Raw genomic sequence first — 23,477 nt, 5'->3', positions numbered from 1 at the left:
GGACTTGCAGCGTCCTTGAGCTTCCCTTAAGGAAGCGGAGACAGGCCAGAGCCGCGAGGTCGCGGGGGTTCCCGGAGGGCCGAGGGGCATCTTGCTATGGTCGCTCCCGGAGAAACCGTCCTTCTCTTCTCCAGTACGCCCTTCGCCGCGCGTCGTGGAGACTGGTCACTTGGCCTTTCTGAGCCTCAGCTAACTCACCGGTGAAGTGTGGATGAGGATACCTGCTTCCCAGGGCGTAGGGAAGGATTAGATGAGATGCAGTAACGCGCTGACCGACCCAAGGAACTGTCGTTGATGGGAAGCTGGGTAGGTGACTCCGAAAACATACACTGTAATTTCTTACAATGCCTTAGGCATTTAAAATGTTTGATTTGTAGTGGGACTTTTCCAATACCTCTCAACATGTGGATGGTGATATTGAGAGGCCTGTTGGAACATTTGGATGATACTTAGAAAAGTAAGCAGGGGCTTTCCTGGTGGCGCAGTGGTTGAGAGTCCGCCTGCCGATGCAGGGGACACGGGTTCGTGCCCCGGTCTGGGAGGATCCCACATGCCGCGGAGCGGCTGGGCCCGTGGGCCATGGCCGCTGAGCCTGTGCGTCCAGAGCCTGTGCTCCGCAACAGGAGAGGCCACAACAGTGAGAGGCCCGCGAACCGCAAAAAAAAAAAGATAAGTAAGCAAATGAAAAAGTTTCCAACTTGAGAGAAAACAGATGGCTGTACAATGAAGGAAATAATCACAGTGCACTACTTGGCTCCGGAGTGAACCACGTTTAGGTATCATGTGAACTCTGTTCACAGAAAATGAATGAGGATATTACCAGACGAGAATATGTTCCTGTATTCCTTTGATTTAAAATATAATTTTCACAAAGTTAACTTGCCTTGTATCTGTATTTCCAGAAGAAATGTATCTGGTGAATTAATGGCAGGTTATATAGTATGGTTAGAGCGTATTACCGCCTTGAAGGGCTTTCCTACACAGTTCATTACAGCTGTGGACCGATGTCCCGAGGAGTCTGCGGACGTGCAGCAGCTGGGTGTGGGAAATGGTCCTGAACTCAGCGTAAGGCCCCTTTCTCTCATCTATCCATCCAACAGGGCTTCACAAAGCAACTACTACTTACTGGACTTACCATGGGCTGCCCCCAGGGCTAGCCGGATACCCAACACACACAGCAGGAGAGAAGTCAACAGGTGAAGAGAGAGGAAAGGAGAATAACAAATAACACATAGTGATGTTTCATAGGTTGGTTTGTCTACATTTTCATTCAGGAAAACCATCATAAATACTTAAGTGCAAAGCCCTGAGGTTAAAAAGATGAATCAGTCCTAGAGCTGTCCCCAAAAGGAGTTAAGAGCAGTTGATGCAAGATCTGGACTTATCTTCCATCATAAAAGACAGAAAGTGGCAAGGGGTATGAGAGATATGGAAGGATACAGAGAAAGAGGTCATTATGCTCCTCAAGAGCTACTATGGTTCTTTATACTGTATTGGCTCAGGGTCAAGTTCTTCAACAAGCCCAGCGAGTGCCTTTCAAAGGCAGATATTCAAGCCAAGGTCACAGACCCTAGATTGATCTGGAAGCAGCTTTACAGCACTTCCTCCACCCTCAGTCTCACAAGAACCACCGATCTCTGACCACATGGCTTAGTTCACGTTTCAGACAACAGAATGAGTTTAAAATGGCAAATTTTGTGTTATATATATTTTACCACCACCAAAAACAAACAAAAAAAATGGAATTCCATGCTGTTTAACTGCAAATATGGAATACTAATCTCTAGAACTATAATTTCTCTTGAAGGAACAGAATTCCTCTCACACACCCCAGAGTTATTACCAAAGTCTGTGTTTAACCAGTTGTTGTGATCTATTTCCAAAATTATCATCTAACCCTGACAGCGTATACCTGTGGCCAAGTTGTAAGGGCTTCAGAACTGGGTATGTTAAAAAAAAAAATTTACGGGCTCCCCTGGTGGCGCAGTGGTTGAGAGTCCGCCTGCCGATGCAGGGGACGCGGGTTCGTGCCCCGGTCCGGGAAGATCCCACGTGCCGCGGAGCGGCTGGGCCTGTGAGCCATGGCTGCTGAGCCTGCGCGTCCGGAGCCTGTGCTCCGCAACGGGAGAGGCCACAACGGTGAGAGGCCCGCGTACCGAAAAAAAAAAAATTTACATCCTTGCAAATAAAAATTTATACCAAGACTGACAATATCAGCATATGGATGTTTGTAAGGTTTGAAAAATTATTCCTTGCCATTTTCTCCAAACACACCTCATCCTTTCTGGGCCATCCAAAAGCAAGAAACATTTTCCTTTAGGTCAGACCACACCAACGTCCCAGGGTCTTTGTTTGGGTTAACCTCACTAAATGACATCTTAAATTTGAGCATCCCCCCCACCCCCGAGTTCAGGCTGTAGCTTTCTGGGCAAGGTCAGTTTCACTGGAGAACCTAATGAGAACTATAAACCTTCTTTCTAGAAAAATCCAAATTTTAAAGGGTTCACAAACCTTAGTTCAGAAAAGTTGGCTCAAAAAAACCAACGGCATTTTTATATAATGGCATTTCATAAAAAATAATAAATAGAAGTGCAAGGTTATTGGGTATCATGAATACCACACAAAAACATGCAGGCTGAATAAATATGATCTGGTTGGCTGTCTTTTAAAATAAAATGACTAGGGGCTTCCCTGGTGGCACAGTGGTTGGGACTCTGCCTGCCAGTGCAGGGGACACGGGTTCCAGCCCTGGTCCGGGGGGATCCCACGTGCCGCGGAGCAACTAAGCCTGGGCGCCACAACTACTGAGCCTGCGCTCTGAAGCCCGCGTCCACAAGTGCTGAGGCCCACGCTCCTGGAGCCTGTGCTCCACAACGGGAGAAGCCACCGCAATGAGAAGCCCGCGTGCTGCAACTAGACAAAAGCCCTCGCGCAGCAAAGAAGACCCAATGCAGCCAAAACTAAATAAAATTTAAAAGAATTTTTTAAAATGACTATTACTACTATTCAAAAAAAAAAAAGAGGCAAGACAAAGAACAATTTTTACCCATTATGATTTATTCTCTACAATACTTTGTTAAAGAGTTCAATGATTTGCACTCAGAAGTTATATAGCCAAGAGGCAACCAAGTGTAATACAAAGAATTGGTCTAAAGTCTTTGCACTGAAGGCCATACAAAGTCTCTTGCTTCAGGGAAATAAGAATGAAAATAAACAAAAAGAACAAATAGCTCCCTAGGCTCCAGAATCTCAATAGAAAATAACATCAACAGTTAGTGAAATTTTAGGTGTTAACATATCATGGAAAACATCTTGTGCAAATATTAAAATTAACACCCAGGACTTTTGTACAGATGATATTTATTATAAACAATAAAATATATGTAATGTCTCAACTACAAACCTTTCATGTTGAAAGGGTCTCTAACATGAGTTGCTTTTTAATATCATGAAGTGAAAAAGTTTAAGAACCTCACAGTGGAAACAATCCAACACCGACGAACTCTAGTGATCAGACATTCTCTTTTAGTTAATGGAGAACAAGGACAATTCGAAATTACAGAGAATGTCCTAGCTGTGGGTATTATGAGACAAGCCAACCTTCCAGACCAAAAGGCACTCACAGCTAGGGATGAAACGAACTCCGAACCAAACCAGCCAAGGTGGAGCTGGTTCCTTGAAAACAGTGGTTACTGTTCAGCTTGAGCAGCCCAAGGACAAAGGAAACACCGAGCAGAAAAACCTTCCCTTCTCTTCAAACCCACCACTCCCACTACGCGGACTGGCCGCCCTCATCACTGCTGTGGTCAAGCACGTGGAAGGCAGGTCAGTTCCAGTTCGGAGCTGTCATCTCCCTACGCAAAGCTGCTACGTGGATGATCCAGACTTAGTATTTTTCCTGAGAGCCACCTGCCATACACCTTCAGGAGGTGACCTTGACCGTATACTCCCAGACCCCTTCCTGACTACGCTCCATTCGGGACAGACACTGACAGTGCCATCCCTCACGGGGCCAAACAGTTTTCCTCGGTCGACTCCTGAGTCCCCTCGCCAAGGCAAGAGGACCTCGAGCATCTCCACTACTGGGCTTGGATGGGGGCGTGAGGGAATGTGCAGGGAGTCAGGCTTCTTCACTCCAGAAAGTGAAGAGAGCCCACGGAGCCCTCGTCAGTGTGGTGCTGGGCTTCAGGAGCCCAATTCTTGTGCAGATTCCCCCCCCCCCCATTTCCTGGGTTTTAAAATCTTCTGTTCATTTTCTTAAATGGCAGGTATCCTACCCCACCCTCAATAAAATAAAAAACATACTATACGTTGGGGAAGACAAATAGGGTAACATTTCTACGAGAAAAAATAGGCTTGAAAGAGCATGGCACTGAAAATGCTTGCATGACCAGTCTCACTGAGCGTGCTCAGGGGTGAAAGTTTAGCACCATTTTTTTTGCTTTTTTTAAACTTTAGAAATTAAACACAACTTTCAACATAGAAGACTTGAACAGGAATGAGTGTAGCCCTATGTATCAATACTGTTGTACAAATTGGAGGCGGGCGGTTTAGTCCAGAGCTGCTGACCACCCTGACATCGATCCATGGCACCTAAGAGTAACTGCCGTCACATTTATTTGCAACAAGACATTTATTATTCTCAGCAGCAGGAAATCACGAAACAATCCCTTCCTCTTTGGGAGCCTGTTTTCACGAACACCGCGAGGGAAAGGCGGCGGCGTGCAGGAGCCCAGCCCGCGCATCCAGACGTCAGCCGGCGCTTCCCTTGCCCGTCCCACACCCTCGCCAACAGCAGAGGACGGTGCCGAGCTCACCTGCTCACCCTTACCCACCTCTTCAAGAAACGAGACAACTATGCCTAGAATGGCACGTGTGTCGTTCCTCAGATTGTGCCTCTGTTCCCCCTCCCCCGTTCCTGGCAGAAGCAAACCCCAAAGACCCTTTGACTTGAACATCTGCCCATTTTCGGAAAGCCACACCACTACCACATAAACATTAAAAATAAATTAAATCAAGACATTGTGTTCACTGGGTTGACACCCAATCCGCGTCAAGAGTTCTCTAAACACGTTGTTGAAAACCAGTGTATCACCCGTAGGGTCCTTTCTTCCAAGTGGCCACCTCTTCCTGTGAATCATTTCAGCAGTGCCTCTGTGACCATGTTTTCAAAGCGTCTTCCAAGTCCCCAGCTTCTATGAACTTTGCCACCATATGAGTGAAGAATAGGCAAGAGGGAGGAGAAACTTGCTGACAGGTATTTGGAATCAGCAACAACGAGAAAGGGAAATATGCCACATGAAAGTATGAATGACCTAGAGTAAAATGAGCTATTTGGAACTCTGCCATGGTGGGGTGAAGATTCCCGGCATGTTAGGCAAGATAAAGATTCACCTTGTTTAATGACACAGCTTTGTTCTAAAGTCCTGTAAGGACTGTAACAGCAACAGTTTTCCCACTTCTACAGGCAAACTAGAAAAAGGAACTCCTCTGCTTAAAGGTCTCTCAGGATGTTTGCCTGAACAGAAAAACAGCTTAGAGACCCTGGATTCTCTCCTATGCCGACGTGCCCTTCTAGAGCCCGACCCAAGTGCTTGTCTGAACACCTCTGCCCTCTGAGAACCTAGATCCAGCTATAGGCACTGCCACCAGTAGAGGAGTGAGGTAGCCGGGTGGTAAGGAAGAGGTCTCTCCCTCGACACTGCATGCAGCGATGCCGTCAGGACCTCCCGCGGGCATCCCAGTCCGTTCCTCTGCAGGCTACACCACAGCGCTCTGTTCAGTACCAGGAGACTCGATGCAGGAAGAGTGCCAGAAAATCCAACCGATAGTGGGATGAGAATCAAAACCTTTGAGGCTAACTGAGCAATGAGATCTGCAACGCCATCCATAGGGCTTCCGATCTTGAGGTGGGTCTCTGTCCAGGAGCCGCGAACGACTCGTGGTGCCCACGTTCGACCCTAACGTGGCGTCCACTTACGAAGCATGGAGGTGGAGATCAACTCGTGGTACGCTATACACTGGAAGTTTAAAAAAAGGAATTTAAAACAACCTAAAAACGTTTCTTGTTGGTCTCCGTTGCCCAGACTGCCAGGGGAATACACCTACTCGATCTGGGGAGGCTGCAGGGGTGTGTGTGGGCTAAGCCTTCACGGACCGTCAATTCCAGCTTCCACTGAGTGGCCAACACACAGGCAGCAAATCACCAGCGGCACCTGCAGCCAAGGTCTTCTGAACCCACACGGAATTCTCACTAGTCATGGAGGAGCCCCAATCCAACGGAACCCCATACTGAGGAAAGGCTGAGATAAGGCTTGGGCCCCTCAAGTTCTGTTTCGTTCGATGTGACCCCGCCCCCCTCAGTCGGCTGGAGGCAGACTTGGCAACGGAAGCTAGCATCATAAAATGGTGCAGTAATAAAAGTAACTGGACCAGGAAGAGGAGGCATCTGCTCCAATGATGTCATAGCCATTGGCGGCCACGGGGGGGTGGGACTGGTCATGCAGCCGTGTGTCAGGAGTAATGATTGTAGAGGGGCGGGGCATGAAGAGCGCCATTCTGGAAACAGTGCTGTCGAGAAGCAATGTATTCTGCATAACTGATTGTCACCTTCTCACTTCGGTACCTGTGTAAGGAAACAGGAAAGGGTATTAGGAGCCCCAGACGCTTCATTTTGCAGTCACGCGGCAGAGAAGACCAAACGCTTATTCCACATTTTGAAAGAATAAGATGGAAGACCAAGAGCAATCTTACTTACAGAGAAATGAAAGACGACAGCACAAGAGAACAGTGTTGTTATTACAAATGAACGAGATGGAAAAGCACACTCACAATTCACCCCCGAGAATCTGTTTTCCGCACATCCCACCTTTAAACACTTCATATGCTTATCACCAGGCTGCGCTTAAGCAATCTGCTACTAGGGTCTGGAGGAAGAATTTCAAGGTCAAATTACATGGGTAGCAGACTGGAAGATGGCTGCACCAATGCCCAGTGTAAAACGCATATCTACTTTCAGGTTACAATGTGATAAATTTGACAGAAATGCAACCTCAACTTGCAGAAAAGCAACAAACAAGTTATTTATAAACTAAAAGGGGCACAGATACCTAATTCTGGGTCAAATTCTGACGAAGCAGGTTAAAAGATCCTGGGGCTATAGAGGATGGGTCTCACTTTCCAGATGAATATGCCATATCATATCACAGGGTCATCAGAACAGAATTCATAGCACTTTGGCCTTGCTCTGGAAAGAGCCATGAGTCAGGATGCGAAGCATGGGGTGTTACAAACCTATGGAGCCTACTACAGACCACAGGAGCTGGGTGTGACAATCCTTACCCAGAGCCATCTCTTTCCCACTGTAATCACTCCTCCACTGCAAGGTGATTATTCCTGAATTTTGACAGGGAAATGGCTGTTCAAATAAATTATAATAATAATGATAATAATAATGCTTTGTATTTGAAGATTTTTCTTTTTTTTTGGAATCCAAAGCATTTCAAAAACACGGGGTTATCTTCCAAATAGACCTGTGAGGTTACGATATCGATTATTCAGCATTTCACAGATGAACGGGCCAACGGAGGTCCACAGAAACCCCACAGAAGCTAAACCTTTCAGTGTTTCCGAGTTCAGTAGGGATGGGAAGAGGACTGACATCTACTGACCACCTACTACAATGTTGCCTGGCCCTGGACTAGAACTTCTTCACACATTACCTTAGCACACCCTGAAACGACCCCAAGGCATTATCGTTCACCTCTTACAGACAGGAAATTTTTTTTTTTTCTGCTCTGAGAGGTGGAAAAACTGGCCCAGGTCACACAGCCAGGAAGTGGTGGAGCTGGGATTCAGACTCCAGTCCACGCATATTTTCCTACACTAGGCAGCCTCCCCGTAGAAGTTATTAGCCGCAAACAGGCAGGGGCGTTTCCTTGGAACTATTCCATCAACAGGCCACCTGACTACATGTGATGACTTCAACTGACCCTGGACTTCTGCACTGAGAGCCTTTTCTCCTGCCTTCAGCCTCCCAGCAAGTGGGTCTGACAAAGACACCCACGACCTGCTCAGCGGCTACTCTGCTCCCACTGTGCTAGCAGCTTAGCCGTGGACACGCCCAGGATGCTGGGGAGTCTCTGCCTTTGCTGCCACTGCTTCCTCAGAGCTTCAACCTCACCCATACTTCTTCGGTTTAGAGACATTAACAGAGAAAATTTTTCTCTTCCCCTGTCTGTCAAAAGTATCCTCCATCCAACCCCAAGTGAATTAAAATGACAAGGAAAATAAGACAGTGGCTTACCTGGTGAGTTTGATGGTTTTTCTGAATTCACTGGTAATTGGAGCCTTAAAGCCACCTTTCCTGAGCAAGGAGTCTATCGTCTGGATCTGATCCCAGTCTGAGGAGAAGGCAGGCACACTGAGGTCAGCGCACAGCGACACAAGAACGGGCCGTGCTCTGACACCACAGTGACAGAACAGGAGCAGCCCGGTCTGCTGCGGGCGGAGCAAGCCTGGGCGCTGCCCCACGTCCCTGGAGCCCCGTCTGCCTCACTGGCAGTGCAAGGAGAATCCGAGATGTGAGATGACGCCCGACACACGTCACTAACGGCTGTCCCCAGGCCCCCTGCTTCTGAGTCTTTCCTGTCAGATACGATCCCAGTATAACTATCCAGGAGCAAACACGGTCCCGGCGTAGACCAGCCTGTAGGCCTAGTGCTGTAACCAGGGCCGTTCTGGGAGAAGAGAGAATTCATGCTCTGCGCTTGTATTCCTTCGTGTGGCCTTCCTTCGTTTCGATGATTTCTAGGAGTCGTTTTCTACTACAGAGACTTGACAGCAGGAAGGAAACTATTCCTTTAGGAAGGCTGGGAAGGTGGTCACACGTCTCCTGCTGTGTTGTTCTTGAAACATTTTCAACAGATATAACCAAATATATCGAATTGAAAACCAAAGAGAGCCCCCTAAATTACTGCAGTAGGTGCCTTGATGTTTAAATTTTCCCAACCAGTTTTCAAATGGCAAAAGTGCTTGATTATTTACCTATATTATCATCACATCTCACTCTTAGGAAGTAACTCCTGGTGTGCCTCCTTGGACAGAAATGCCAGATTTATGATCTCAATGAAGCGGTTAAAAGGCTTCCTCCTTTTTATGCCATATCCTCACTGCTTTTGAAAAAGTTTAAACACAACGACGACGGGAACCAACAAGGCAAGCCCTCTCCACATAATCAGTTCACTGATACACTGAACCGGATATTTTTCTCTACGCCAGGTTCACACCTAACAGATACATATTATTTTCAAAACACAGACCAGTTCCAAGAAAGAAAGAAAACTGGGTCATACACCAGACTGCACGAGCAGCATTTTAAGGTATTCTTCTAACTATGCTTTGAAGGAGAAAACCTGCCTGACCCATTTCCTACCTTTCATGTCCCACTGTAAGAACTAAGTACCTACTGAGTTCTTTCAAAACACAGGAGAGATTATGTTCTGCATTCTTCCAATTATCACACTGTGTAGTAGCTCACGACCAGAAGGTCAAAACCCACTAATACGGGCAACCTCCCTTTACAACGAACTCCAGAATATGACCAAGTTGACTGCTGGAATTTCCCTACAGTTAACCACTGCAGTTTTGGGGGCCCAAGAAATACCACCACTCACTGAAAGTAGGTGAAACGAGCAGCTGGGCGCGGGAAGCCTTTACCCCTATTCTCTTCCCAGCTCCTGCATCTTTGGGGGAGTTTCTCGTTCTTTAAGAACTTGACAGATATGGGGAGAGGAAGAAAGGCACTCATCCCTAGTCACAGTTAGGCTGAAAGGCAACACACTCCACTCTCCTGCCCTTTACTTGGCAGCACCGTGAACTGTATCATTCACGGAAATTCCGTGTGTCCAACTCACCTTGTTCCTTTGCGACCTCAGGTAAATACGTGGCTGTACGTTTGACGCCTTTTTCATTGACGAATTCAATTCGAATCCCATGGACCCCAACCTACAAAAACACACAACCGGTAAACGACATTTACTCACTCTAATGGAACTTCAATTATCCTCATATAAATCGACACTGCCCCCTGACCAGCTTGACCCAGGGCTGAGAAAAGGGGAGGCTCTTGCCTTTCATGACTTACTCTCTCTCTCAGGCATGGAAGCCAAAGAAACTGCTGCTTTAGGGAAAGTGAGAGTCTACGTGCAGCCGCCTCTCTGAGAGTACGGAGGCTATAGAAGTAAATTCTCTCAGCAGTTCATCCAAAGATCTCGAATATTCCACCTTTGATCTACTCCATTAAGAGAACATGCCACAGGGTTTTGATCTGGGCTCCTGACTCTGCACACATGGCTCCTGATAAGGGCTTACCACAAAGAATCAGGAATGTTCTCCTTTATCCCCATTCCTATTTCTTATTAGACGTGGGAAAAGGATGTGCAACAGAGTAGACTGGGAAGAATGGGAGAAGGAAGCCTTCCCATTTCTTCCTACTTCTGATACCGCAGCACCTTTTCTGTCACCCAAGTTGCCTGCAATTCCTCCCAAGCTCAGCTCTCACATCCTCAGACCCTCGCTCAATGAAGGAGACACGTTACCATGTACTAACCCGAACCCAAATGCAACGAGAGACGCAGAGTTCCAAATGCGGCTGCTCTCACCTCCCAGTCCAGGTAATCACCGGCATCCTCAAAGTTAGTAAGGAGGGAGACAGAGCAGAAAAGCTTAGGCAGCTCCTCTCGGGTCAGGGGGGGGAATCGGCTGTCCTTAAGTGCACTGGAGGGGACAGAAAACACAAGTGAGGCTGCTCCAGGGTTGGGAGCCAACATCACGTGCCGAACGCTTATGGCTCTTGAGCTCTGCAGAAAACATCCACTATCCATCAGCCCGTGCATGCCGCAAACAACCTGACGCCACGAACTGCCTACACTTGGACTGGAAGTGACTCACCGGATTCATTCCCCTACATTTCCTGATTATCCAAAAGGGAACACTCGGACTTCACCACTCAGAAGAGACAGGCAGTTTTTTTTCCCTTCTTGCCAATCATCTACCAGTCTTACGTGCGGTTGCCATTACCTGGTTAGCGTGTATTCCCTGAGTCCTGAATGAAGATTCATGGCTGAGAAGGTCCCGATGCAGCCACGAAGCCGCTTGTCCCGCCCCGTCTTCCACGTCACAAAGAGCGGACTGAAAGAGCAAGCAGACATCAATCAGGGAAGAAGAAAACCTCGGCTCTATCCCCGTTCATCTGTTCTTCCCCTCAAGGATGGTTTCCTGACGCGGGCTGTCTGAAAGGCTCTGCCCTCTCTGCCCTCTCCGAGCCGCGCAGCCCCAGGGTGTAAATGGAGAGGAAATCGCCACGAGGCACGAGAAGAAAGGCCCCTGCTCACAGCCTCACTCCACTCTACCACCACGTGGACGTGCCGTTTTCTTCTTCCTCTGCCCAGGACTCAACTCTTTCTTTCTTCTTCTAGTTCTCCATGTCTTTCTCCTCTTGTTTACTCTCTTTTCAGGTGTCTATGCTCCCAGTTCCACCTTCATGAAGACACACGGGGCCTGCACACCTTCTCCGCTCAACCCCATATCGTGCCCATCATTATTTCTGCCTCTCCTGCTCATAAATTCCAGAAAAAAAAAAAAAGTCTCCTCAAGAAAGCTTGTTCTTGGGGAATTCCGCGGCAGTCCAGGGGTTAGGACTCTGCGCTTTCACTGCCGAGGGCTCGGGTCCGATCCCTGGTGGGGAAACGAGGATCCCGCAAGCCAAGTGGCGCCGCTAAGATAAAATAAAAAGCTTATTCTTAGCAGAAGTTAACCACTTTCTAGGCCCAAGTCATGCTACATTAGGCTACATCCGATTGACGCTGACAGATGTTTTAGGCAGAGGTTACAGGGCTGTCCCCTCTTCCTGAAATTCCTCCATAGTCCTATGCCCTTACCTCTTTGATTCTTGAGTTAACACTTCTCAAAAGCAACTTAAATTTTTTAAGTTATCTAACTTTGATCATTATTACAAAGCAGGATCTCCCACCTACCCATCTTTTCCTTCCAGGAAAACACCTGAACACCACCAGCCAAAGTTAATGTTCCAAAACCTGCTCAAAAACCCTTCAAGAATTCCACTGTCTCCACACCCTACACTGCTGCGGCCACCACCTACTCTTCCAAACCCACGTCCCTCTCCTGCAAGGGACACACCTGATCCCACTCAGATCAAGGCTTAGCCTCTCCACCGACTCAGTCAGGATTTTTCTGTTCACGGTATCGCACGGCAATACTTCCCTAAAGAGTGAGCACATTTTTCTCTGCATTTCTTCTCCTCTGACACAATCACAGGAGTAACTTCCTCTCCACCTCTGCCCAGACGGTGGGTGAACACTATTTAGCTTCTGTGTGTGATCTGCCAACTCAAGTCTTCCGAGAGCAAGGACTGTTTCTTCATACTCCTCCATTCCCTGCCCAGTGGGGCTATGCACCGCCTCAGTATGGCATTAACAGTCGAGGAAGGATGATCAGTCAGTGAATGCTCTAAAAGCATCTCCTAAAAAAATAAAAATAAAAAAGCAGCAGTGCTCTTTAAAGCCACCTCAAAGCTGCTTCCAGTCGAGAAAGAAAGCATTGGCATGAACATCTTCACTTGACGTTACCCTTTACACATATTCCTCATTAAAGTCATTGACACCTCGAGGGGACTTGGGACAAATAACAGAGTCTTGAACTAAAAACAGGAAAGCAAATTCTGACATTCCTGGTGGGGTGCCGGCAGCCCCATGGGACTGACAAGGAACCAAGTGAGGGGACCCTTGTTAAGAGCATCTCAGCTCCCACTAAATGAGCTCCTAGTCTCCCACCTGGCACCCAGACACTGGCAGGTCACTTGGGCTTCAACGGTGCTCGGGTCCACAATGGTGTGACTTCTCCACGTGAGAGGTTAAATGACCTACCCACTGCCATTTGAACCAACAGAAGACCAAGAACGAAACCCTCCTGATTCCCGGACCATTACTTTGACAAGCCAACCAATCCTGCAAACACAGCCTAGTACCCTTCCATTACTGAGCCCAATGCGTGTCCTAGACATTGGCTGCACATTTCTCATCATCCTATTCCCAACAACCTTTGCCCAAATCATGTTAAGCTTTCTGTAAGCAGCAGACTCTCTCAAGAGAACGCCCCCGACAGAGGCGTCATGCCTGTCTCACCATCCCCGACACGCGACCGCTTTACTCACTAGGGGTCATTGGTGAATCTAGGAAGGCGTGGCTGTGGGAAGCCGTAGAGGTGACAGTAGAGGACGTCGAAGCAGTAGCAGCACATCTCTGCGGTCACCACCAGATTCTTGGTGGTGCTGGCAGTTCCATTGGGCCTGGGGAGAGGGCTCAGCGCTCCCGATGCGGGGTTCATCCGTGTGATGGGAGGGTTTCCAGGTCCCAGAGTTAAGTCCGACACGTTCTCGCGACCACCGCCGCCGTCCACATGCTGGTGGTTCTGAAGAGGCCCCGCGCTGGAGCCGGGGACGGCTGTGGACTGGCTCCCGTGACCGTGCGTCCCACCTGCAGACAGCTTAGGCTTCTTAACCCCACAACAGCCTGCTGCCAGCTTGGGCTCCAGTGGGGGGACGCAGCGTCTTTTTCCCATCCTGAACCAGTGCTTGAGGTCTGGAATGCTGCGGAACCCTAACCCAGAAGAGAACATGCAAGCATTAACTCAAGTGGTTAGCCGCAAGGAGAACACAAAATTCAAAGAGAAAGGGTCTCCGTGGAGAGGGTAGGAGCCATCAAATTCTTTCTTGCCCAGGTCACATTGGTTGCAAAGGGTGGCAGACCAGTGGGCTAGAAGAGACCCTGAGTTCCAGACCGAAGGCGCCTAACCTCTTCCTCGGGGGAGCTGTTTTCCATTTTCCATAAAGGTTATCATCGCCACGGACGGAGGCAGGCCACAGGCAGCTCCCTCTTGCCCAGGACTCCCTGGGCAGAAAGAAGGGTGGGGTGGCAGCCAGCGTTCAGCTGAACGGGGACGCTTCAAGACCGACTGGAAGACTGCACTTGACCTGTCAGGTGCCTCATAAGGACGCTTTCTCTACCTTTTTAGAGGCTCCAAACTGAACCACCCTATTTTTAAAGAACCCCAGAGGAACTTTCATGCTTTTCCTTGTTTTTTTTTTTTTTGGCAGTACGCGGGCCTCTCACTGCTGTGTCCTCTCCCGTTGCGGAGCACAGGCTCCGGACGCGCAGGCTCAGCGGCCATGGCTCACGGGCCCAGCCGCTCCGCGTCATGGGGGATCTTCCCGGACCGGGGCACGAACCTGTGTCCCCTGCATCGGCAGGCGGACTCTCAACCACTGCGCCACCAGGGAAGCCCTGCTTTTCCTTGTTAACCACATCCTTTCCGCATTTTCCTCATCACTAACCTCAATTTCTCTGTGTAATTTTAGCCCCGGACCTCTGTGAAGATGAAAGGCAGCAGCTGTTCTGACGAGAGCACGCTTTCTAACACGGGCTCCCCTCCCACCTTTCCGTCCTCACAGCTGTCCTGCACAGTCTTACTCATTTTCTTTGATTCTCCTCTGAACTCACTCCAAGTTCTACACTTCTGTCCTTTCAAGACCCCATTCAAAAAAAAGCTACAACCTAGCAGAAACCTTTATTCACACACATGACCCAAGCTTCACAGCCCTTTTGTGAGGTAGCCATTTCTGCCCTGTCATAGCAAGGCAGACAGATGCAAAGCCATCAGCTTAACCAAATGTGGCATCAGATGGCCCAGGAAACCAGAGAGCCCCAACTGATTAAGGGGAGGAAGGAATCTTTTTCCACTAAACTCTTTTTCTTAAAAAGCCTAAGGTGAAGATATATAGTTATAACACGATCAAGATCCTTTCTGTTGTCTGTCTGTGATCAGCAGGCTCAGGAAAAGCGAGCCTACTTATTTCAGTGTTGATAATACCGAAGTTTGTAAAATCCTGCTGACTTGAGAAAAGTACACTTTGTTTTTCCTCAAGTCATTACCTGTTAGTTGTGGCCCTCCCACTCAAAAAAAAAATATATATAATCCCTACCTCAAATTTTCCCTGTGGTTTCAACACGTAGCACACAATTGCCTTTTAGGCACTGCTCTACTGTATAGTAGTTTGATTGTAAATTCTACAACCTTTTACATCAAATTAGATATGCAAGTACCCGTTTGCAATGCCATAATTTCTACAAAAACAACCTGCCACTTTAGGTTGAATGAGATACAAAAATTTCACAAATATTGCTTATGTTCTTGATGTATGCTGACCCCTAACAAACACACATTTTTGTATCTAAGACAGTTCTTCGGAAGATGAAAGTTGTCTCTAGCAGAGGAATAACAGCTTGCATGCTTCAATGTCTGGCCTGAAACAGGGGCTTCTTTTTGAAAAAGCCTCACGCACGTGATGCAGTAAAACCTCCAATGACTAGGCTGTTTCTGAGCACGGATATCACTGCCTTGTTCGGACTGTTAAGAGAGGGAGCAGAAGATCTCGGTTAAAAATGCTGCCTCCACGCAGTGGTTGAGAGTCCGCCTGCCGATGCAGGGGACATGGGTTCGTGCCCCGGTCCGGGAGAATCCCACATGCTGCTGGGAGCCATGGCCGCTGAGCTGCTGAGCCTGCGCTTCCCGAGCCTGTGCTCTGCAGCGGGAGAGGCCACAGCAGTGAGAGGCCCGCATACGAAAAAAAAAAAAAAAAAAAATGCTGCCTCCGGAGTCAAATGGCCTGCGTTCAAATCCTGATTCCTCCAGGATTAAACTCTCTATGCCTCAGTTCCCTCAAACTGGGAATAACAGGAGCACGTGCCTCATGGGGCTGTTAGGAGAACTGAGTTTAATATGTGTCAGCTGCTTCCATACAGTGTCTGGCATAGAGTCAGCTGCTCTTATCATCTGGGCTTATCATCTGCTCCCACCAGGATGGAAACTTCCGGAAGGCCAGGACTTCGCTGGGCACTCAGGGCTTAGAGCATCGAACAGGTGCTCTTTAAACAGGATTTCACTGAATCCTCAAAACCACTCAGCAAGGAGGACAACGTTACCATCATTTTACAAAGGAGGAAACTTAGGTTTAATGAGCAAGATAAACTGCCCAAAGCCAGACTGCCGCTAAGTGGCAGTCAGGATTTGGACCACAATCCATCTGTAAGACTCCAAAGCCTGGGTCTTCCCACCAAACCACAAAGAAGAATGAGGCCTGCCAATAATATCCATTGGATTCAGTCCCTTTCCTAAGGGCATGATTTAAAAAAAAGAAAAAAAATCAAGGGTATACTAAAAACTAAAAGAATAGTTTGCAAAATCTTGCCAACAAAAATGGAGCAGGGAAAAAAAAAACCTAAGCCCAAAGCCAGTATCTCCGCCATCCCGCTGACAATCATCAGTACCCCTGCCATTGTCCCCTGACTCCACAAGGGATGGCACTGCCCTCTGAGCTCTTACCTGACTTTCCACCTTGTGCATAACTGTGTGCAGGGGGTTTAGGGCACGTGTTGAATGAAGCAGAGGGACCATCTCTCGAGAGCTAGAGTTTTAACAGCACCAACAGGGCCCTGAGGCTCTGCCTCTAGAGAGTCCCAAAATTCAAAGAGGCAAAGAGGAGGGATAAAATAGGTTAAAAAAAGAAATCTTTCCTCATTCGCCTTACACACCAAAGCACACCTGAACGAAGGGCGAAGTGTCATGAGACAGTGACAACTCAGGTGTTTCTCTGCAGGTGCTATCAGCTACCTGACTGTGAGACATCCTACAACAGAGCAATAGAAGGGATTTTCAAACCATGCCAAGGCAGGTGAGCTCAAGCCTAGGAAGGTTCTGCCTACACATCACATCCAATCACCGATCTGCAGTGGGGCATGATCACAGCTGACACCAAGAGAATACATTTCACAATTCCCCCTCCCCAACTATGATTTGTAATCAGTAGAACCCACCCAAATCCTGTGGTTCCTTAGGCCCGAGCTTTCTCTGGAGGCCACTAAGCAAACAATTCAATAGATATTCTCAGTTAGTTACCAAAGGCAGAGTTAGAGACCTTCTGCCTCAAAAATATATTAGAAGGTATTTCTTTAAAAATTTGTTCCATAGGGCTTCCCTGGTGGCGCAGTGGTTGAGAGGCCACCTGCTGATGCAGTGGACGCGGGTTCGTGCCCCCGCTCCGGGAAGATCCCTAAAAAAAAAAAAAAAAAAAAAAAAAAAAAAAAAAATCCATAAATTTAAATCTATAGAAAATTTCAAACATATGCAGCCTACTTACTCCATCTCCCCACCTCCTACTGAATTTTTAAGGTTTGTTTTTAAAGGGACCAGTATTTTACCTATCTGTCAGCGTCAAGCAAATGTTAAGTGAACGACAGGAAAGACTGAAGGTGCTGGCAGTGAGTACTTTCACTTACCATATCAACCTCAACCTATCAATTTCATCAAGTTTCTCTTTAAAGTGAGACTCTTCTAACCCCACTCCAACAAAGTGGGCATCTCACCACAGCTAAGTGTCCCAGACTCGGCTCCCGGGACTGTCCTACAACGACCAAAGACACATTCATTTCTCCAACCGCTCGGCTTCTGAGGGCACAGTGTGAGATCCCTCAGAGTAATAGCATTTCAATACAACAGACTAACCTGCTCTCCGACCAGCTAAAAACAAACACCCCAACGGCATAGTCTACCTCTTTTAGGACTGTGTGCATTTGTTCTCACTCTTCCCCCAAACCTCATAGAAACTACCAGCAATGGTATACTGATCATAGTAGGAGTAAATAAATGTTACTCCTGTCAAGCTGGAGGAATTGGCATCTGAAGGAATTGGCATCAGGCAAAAACCCTTGCTTTGTAAACACATATATCACTAAGACCCTTCGGAGCCTTCAGCTGGTTACTCTTTCAAAGCTAAACTCAAGGGCCACTTTAAGGGCCAACGGCAGTGATGTCATTTTCCTACTGTCTGTCCACTTTAGAACGAACAATGAAAAAGAACTAGTTAAAACTGGATTTCCACCAGATGGAGACAATACCCACACTTCCACAGAAAGCTGGAGGAAATAACAGGAATCACTGTTTTACCTCTTAAGACCGCCTAACCTAGCAAGTGTCAAATGAAGTAAAGTTGCTCTCAGTGTTGAAAAAGTCACCACACCCTTTACCTGACATGCAGTATTCAAGGGGTCCTGGCCTTCACGAGGGTGCACAACGAAGGCACCTCTCCGGCCCCCTCTGTGGGAAAGCTGGGCAGTGTGTTGCTGATCTGGGCCCAGTGGCCTACAAAGCCACTTCAATTCCAGCCAGCAATGAACTCACCAACACCTTTAGTCTCAGAGGCCGAGCCGCATTTGTGTTTTTTCTTTCGCAACACCTAACACAGTGCCTTGCACATGGTACACACACCAACAATCTTATCTACAGATCTCCCAGCAATTCCAGTTAAGTTAGCCTTTCTAATAAAAAGAATATTTATGGCACAACCTGACTTTTAGATACTCTTGTTTCACTGTGAGGTGCTGACTGTTGAGTGTGTCAGAAGCTGAAAGTGACCAAAATACAAGTATCTATTATTATCAACAATGTCAACTCAGGGAACTCCCTGGCGGTCCAGTGGTTAGGACCCGGCACTATCACTGCCAAGGCCTGGGTTCAATCCTCAATCCCTGGCCGGGGACCTAAGATCCGGCAAGCCTCGGGGTGTGGCCAAAAAAAACAAAAACAAAACCAAACCAAAACACAACATCAGCTCTACTCAGCCCAAACCAAGGAATGGTTTAATTCATAGCAAGGTGGAGAGCCAACGTGGACAATTCATTCTAAAAAACACGTCAAATACCCCCTACATGAACTTCTTGGTTTGGTTTATGGTGGTAGCTGGCTTCTTGGCTAAAACACAGTAACTGGTCAGTCCTAGACTTGGCCGCAGGTGCTGTTTAACTGTAGGCTGCTCAAGGCTTTCCTTCCAAAGGACACACCTAATTTCTAAACTGCACTTGAAAAGAATTTTCTTTTCTTTATCAAAGATGGGGCGCTTTAAGAGCTACCCAAGGGAGCATTATTTGTCTGGAGGGCAATTTACGATTTCAGGGGTTAATACACAACTATACTCCAATAAAAATTTAAAAAAAAGGAGTTAATACAAATGATGTCTCATAAATTGCTGATGTTACAAACATAAACAAGGTGTGGAGACCAGTACTGAGGGGAGGATGTGAGGACACCCTGACAGACGTGGCTGGCTGGGCAGGAGGGCCTTCCTCCCTTGCTAGGGGTCCCTTCCAAGGCTCCTAAGTCCACTGAAAACAACAAGCTGGTGCCTTCCCAGAGCAGCTCCCATCTTCGGAGGACACAGCCCAGGCTTTGGGGTTACTGTCTAGGCTCAAATCCCCAATCTGACTTACCAGGTACAAACTCGGGCAGGCTGTCACATCTCTGTGGACCTGGGCTCCTGCTACCACAAAGGGCTTAGTTGTGAGCAACTCACTAAGACATGAAAAGCATCTAGCACTTCTCTGGCACAGAACTACTATTCATTAAAGCATCTGCTATTACTAATACTAGGACTACCTTCACCGATAGAAGTAGGGTTTGTTATAATATAAATAACATAGCTCTGAGTTCTCACAATTTCTAGAGGGATAAATGTCCTCATAATAAAATTCTATTAAGAACTACCATGTAGGCTCAAAGATATTATTTTTAAAAAATTTTTATTGGAGTATAGTTGATTTACAATGTCATGTTAGTTTCAGATGTAGAGCAAAGTGAATCAGTTATACATATACATATATCCACTTTTTTTTTTTTTAGATTCTTTTCCCATATAGGTCATTACAGAGTATTGAGTAGACTTCCCTGTGCTAGACAGTAGGTTCTTACTAGTTATCTGTTTCACATATAGTAGTGGGTATATGTCCATCCCAATCTCCCAAGTTATCCCTCCCCCGCTTCTCCCCTGGTAACCGTAAGTTTGTGTTCTACAACCGTGACTCTACTTCTGTTTTGTAAATACATTAAAAGATCATATTATTAACATGGGGTTAGTACTCTAATGACCTTGATGCTTTTCCTCTTTGGAGAGACATGCTTCTAATAAGTCATCCACTGTTTTTTTCATTGTGCGATGCCAGAAAATATAAGGAATATTGGGCTGAGAGTTGTGCAGAGTTCTGTTCTACAAGGGTCCTCTTTTAAGCTTGCAGCCATACACTAAAAAGAAACTAAATGTGTTGCTGTTATTACAGATATCTTGACACATATTGAGTACTAACAGAACTACTGAGTCAAAGTAGTTAGATTTCCAACAATAACCAGATTAAAACATCTAGAAAAGCCTGGAGGTGGAAAGAAAATAGAGAGTCATCTTTTGAAGCCTCAAAACAGCCTAGGCGGGGGCATGACCTTATAACATAGAAAACGGATTTGGAAGGTAGGCAATAAGCAAAGAAAAGAGGGGTCTCTGTATTTTCTTCTGTTATTATTTACTGTCCGGATGTCTATTCAAACCAAGCTTTACGCAGAAGGGAACAGGCTGCTGTTTCCTTTGTGACACAGAGTTGAACTGAAATTCAATTTAATCATTATTTGAGCAGTGAAACGGCACCTGAGCTATAATTCTGGCCTACTTATTATGGAACAATTCCAAGAAACAGATGAAAGACCCACAAACATTCTGGTCATCATTTCAAATAATCATTTCTACACGAAAGCCCATCATACACACATAAACATCCAAAACATTTGCTGTGTGAAAATTTTCCCTGCGAAAAAGAGATCTACCTATACAATTGCTTTTAAAATTTACAGATTTAGAAAAATACACAGTACTATACACTTTCATGTCAACTTAGCTTAAGGAAAAACATGACCACAAGGAGTCAGATGCTCTGTTTTCTTTTTAGATCCCCTCCCTTTACTCTGTGAGCTATGGCAGGGTGCCAGATCCTTCTAGGCCTTGGTTCTTTCATTTGTAAAATGAAAATATTTGTCCTCTGCCTTCCTCACAGAGTGGCTGTGAGCCTCCAGTAAGATGCGAAGCAATCTGGAAAACTCTCTTACAAGTGTTTGCATACCGTTATTAACACATTTGAGGGGAACGCAGCAGTAATAAAAATTTTTCCAGAACTTGGTTTATGTGTAGACTTTTAATTATTTTTAAGAAAACAGTATCACCCTAGCAGATTCAGGGCAAAATGTTCCATAAATCTCTGAAGATTATACCCATGTGGGAGACACCCGATAACTGACCTTGACAGGAACTGCATTAACCTACAAGTTATGATCTTTGTCTTTAAAAAATGCATAATTTGGGAAGCGGTGGGATGCGGACCTTATGTACGCGAAGGGTAAGTGTCATTCATACTACACCACCATCTAGGTCACTCTAATGGGATTATGGAAAATAAACTTGTCTTTACATATAAAGAGAGCAAGTGGAAGGATTCATCAGCTTTAGGACACCCTCATGGAAGCAGAATAACAGAAGCGAACAAAGTAAACCTACACCCTAAAGTCCTAGCACAGGCCTAAAATGAAAAAAGAGAGCAAAAGCAACAAAATTCTAGTCTAAGTATGTCCAAGGTAATACTCACTGAAAGCAGAAAGTTTGTATTGCCAGGGGAACAGCTATAACAGAGGAGGGGAACTATTTTGTCTCTGAAATGAATTTTCTTCCTTCCGATTCCATTCCTTCTTCCTGTACCTAAGATGGAAATGCAGGTGCAGTGAATGAACAAAATCAAGGCAGTGCCGGGGTAAGAGATGGTTTCTGAAAAACTACAACTCAACAGAGCAATTTCTAGAAAGAAAAAAAAAGCTAAGGAACAGGCTTTCTTTAATTCAAAACATTTCAAAATCTAAATATAAGGCAGCAAGGGCAACCCCATGCACAAAATCATCTCATCCCTGGTGCCATCACCAAGAAGGGAGGACGGGGGGATCAAAGGTTTTATTGAACCTGAACATAAAACACATATTAAAACTTCCTCCACCACTAATTTAGATCAAAACTTGTTCTCAGGCCAAGATACACCATTTCAAGGTTCTCCACTGGCTTCAGAATACAAACAGATTCCCAAATCCTCTGCAAAGATGGTGCTGAAAGATTACTGGACAGCATGCCAGGGTCCTGAGGCCAGGCCATCTTGTTATCCCAGGTGGAGATGATAACTGTAGGTAAGAGTCACCCATCATACTCTTCGGCTGGCATAAATCTCTTCGTAATCTCTTCACCAACTCTCCCCACCCCCCCCAGAAGTAGAGATGTGAGTTATTCCCAAAGATGTAAACAGGAGACTCCAGGCCCCACCCACTCTATCCTAGGAGAGGACAGTGAAAGAGGATAGGCCCAGAGGGATAAGGGTGAGGGAGTGTGGCAAAGTGAGGAGTTCAGATCAGGACAGCGGATGGAGGAGGGCGAGGAATGAAGGGCAAAGCTCACAGCCTGGGAAGGAGGGAGGCATAAAACCCACAAGAGTGTCAGGTGGAGGGACGATGGAAACGGGGACTCTGGATGGATAAGGAAGGACAGAACGAGGGTGGAGTTGGGAAGAAAGAAAAGAAGAAGAGGCGAAAGCGTGCGTGTGAAAGAGAGTTCAGCAAGGAAAGGGCGAGATACAGTGGGGAGAGGAGAGGCCAGAGTGGGGAGGGACCAAACAGGCAGAAAGAAAGGTGAATGGTAAGGAAAAGGGGGTGGAAGGAGAGCGTGCGGCGCCGGGAGTAGTGGTGGGACGACCCAGCGACTGGTAGGGCAGCGAGGGCCGCCAGGCGGCGCCGGAGACCACCAAACTTTACACGACCCGAGACTGCTTCCTGGAGGGAGTGCAGAAAGGAGCTGGAGCCTCGCCCGGCCTCGCCTCGCGGCCCGGGGGCAGGGGCGTCCGCCCACCCCCCCTCCCCAGCACGCCTCCTGACCCCCCTGCTCCCGGCGGACACACGCGGCCCGCAGGCCCCGCCTGCCGCCTCCTTTCACCGCCGCCCGGGAGCTCCCCCCAACGCTGTCCCGGGACCCTCTTCCCGAACCCGGGGGGACCCGCTCCCCGGCCCCTCCGGTCGCCCCGGGGTGAGGAGGCCCGGCGCGCACGGCGGCAGCTGGAGGGAGGCCGGCCCGGCGGGCACGGGGGAGGAGGGAGCGGCGCGGACCGAGTTTCCCACCTTTCCTCCTGGCCCAGACGCAGCCGGGGCAGACGGAACCTCTCGCGCTCTGCCTCCTCCTCCTGCTTCATGGAGCCATGCACCTGGGTGGGGGCTCCCGAGTGGAGGAGGAAGCGGCGGGGCGGCGGTAGCGGTAGGAAAGAATTGCTAAAGGTATTCCCCGGGGCAGCTGGAGGACTGAGCCGAGCCGGGACCCGAGTCTTCCGGTATCCCAGCAGCCACCGGAGGCAGTGAGGTAATGGAGGAAGAATGTAGGGAGTCCTCCAGTGGTCCACACGCCCTCTAGCGAGTCGCCAAAACCATAGAGATTAGGGAGCCACCGGAGCACC

The 23,477-nt window shown here is 47.5% G+C and overlaps 1 protein-coding gene across 12 annotated transcripts; it reads right to left on the bottom strand.

Annotated features, from left to right (window-relative positions):
• Positions 1 to 3,051: 3,051 nt before the first annotated feature.
• AMMECR1L (AMMECR1 like) lies at positions 3,052 to 23,250 on the bottom strand. 12 transcript variants are annotated; one of them, XR_003002278.1, is made up of 10 exons: positions 23,149 to 23,250; positions 21,588 to 21,697; positions 13,232 to 13,676; positions 11,080 to 11,190; positions 10,662 to 10,776; positions 9,915 to 10,005; positions 8,306 to 8,402; positions 7,110 to 7,246; positions 6,832 to 6,926; positions 6,504 to 6,625 (listed from the first exon to the last, which is right to left on the bottom strand). XR_003002278.1 is itself a non-coding variant. In XM_024738028.1 (9 exons), the coding sequence occupies exons 3-8, from the start codon at positions 13,636 to 13,638 to the stop codon at positions 7,390 to 7,392; spliced, it is 849 nt and encodes a 282-aa protein (XP_024593796.1). In that variant the 5' UTR covers positions 13,639 to 13,676; positions 21,588 to 21,697; positions 23,149 to 23,250; the 3' UTR covers positions 3,052 to 6,625; positions 7,342 to 7,389. The 12 variants fall into 12 exon arrangements, 9 of the variants coding, with proteins under 9 accessions (XP_024593796.1, XP_024593797.1, XP_024593794.1 ...); XR_003002277.1 differs by having other exon boundaries at positions 3,052 to 6,926; XM_024738028.1 differs by lacking the exons at positions 6,832 to 6,926; positions 7,110 to 7,246 and adding an exon at positions 7,342 to 7,417 and having other exon boundaries at positions 3,052 to 6,625.
• Positions 23,251 to 23,477: the final 227 nt, after the last annotated feature.

This window comes from Neophocaena asiaeorientalis, unplaced genomic scaffold, assembly GCF_003031525.2.
Source record: "Neophocaena asiaeorientalis asiaeorientalis breed wild unplaced genomic scaffold, Neophocaena_asiaeorientalis_V1.1 scaffold98, whole genome shotgun sequence".
Lineage (NCBI taxonomy): Eukaryota > Metazoa > Chordata > Mammalia > Artiodactyla > Phocoenidae > Neophocaena > Neophocaena asiaeorientalis.
This window is presented reverse-complemented; position numbering and strand designations above follow the sequence as displayed.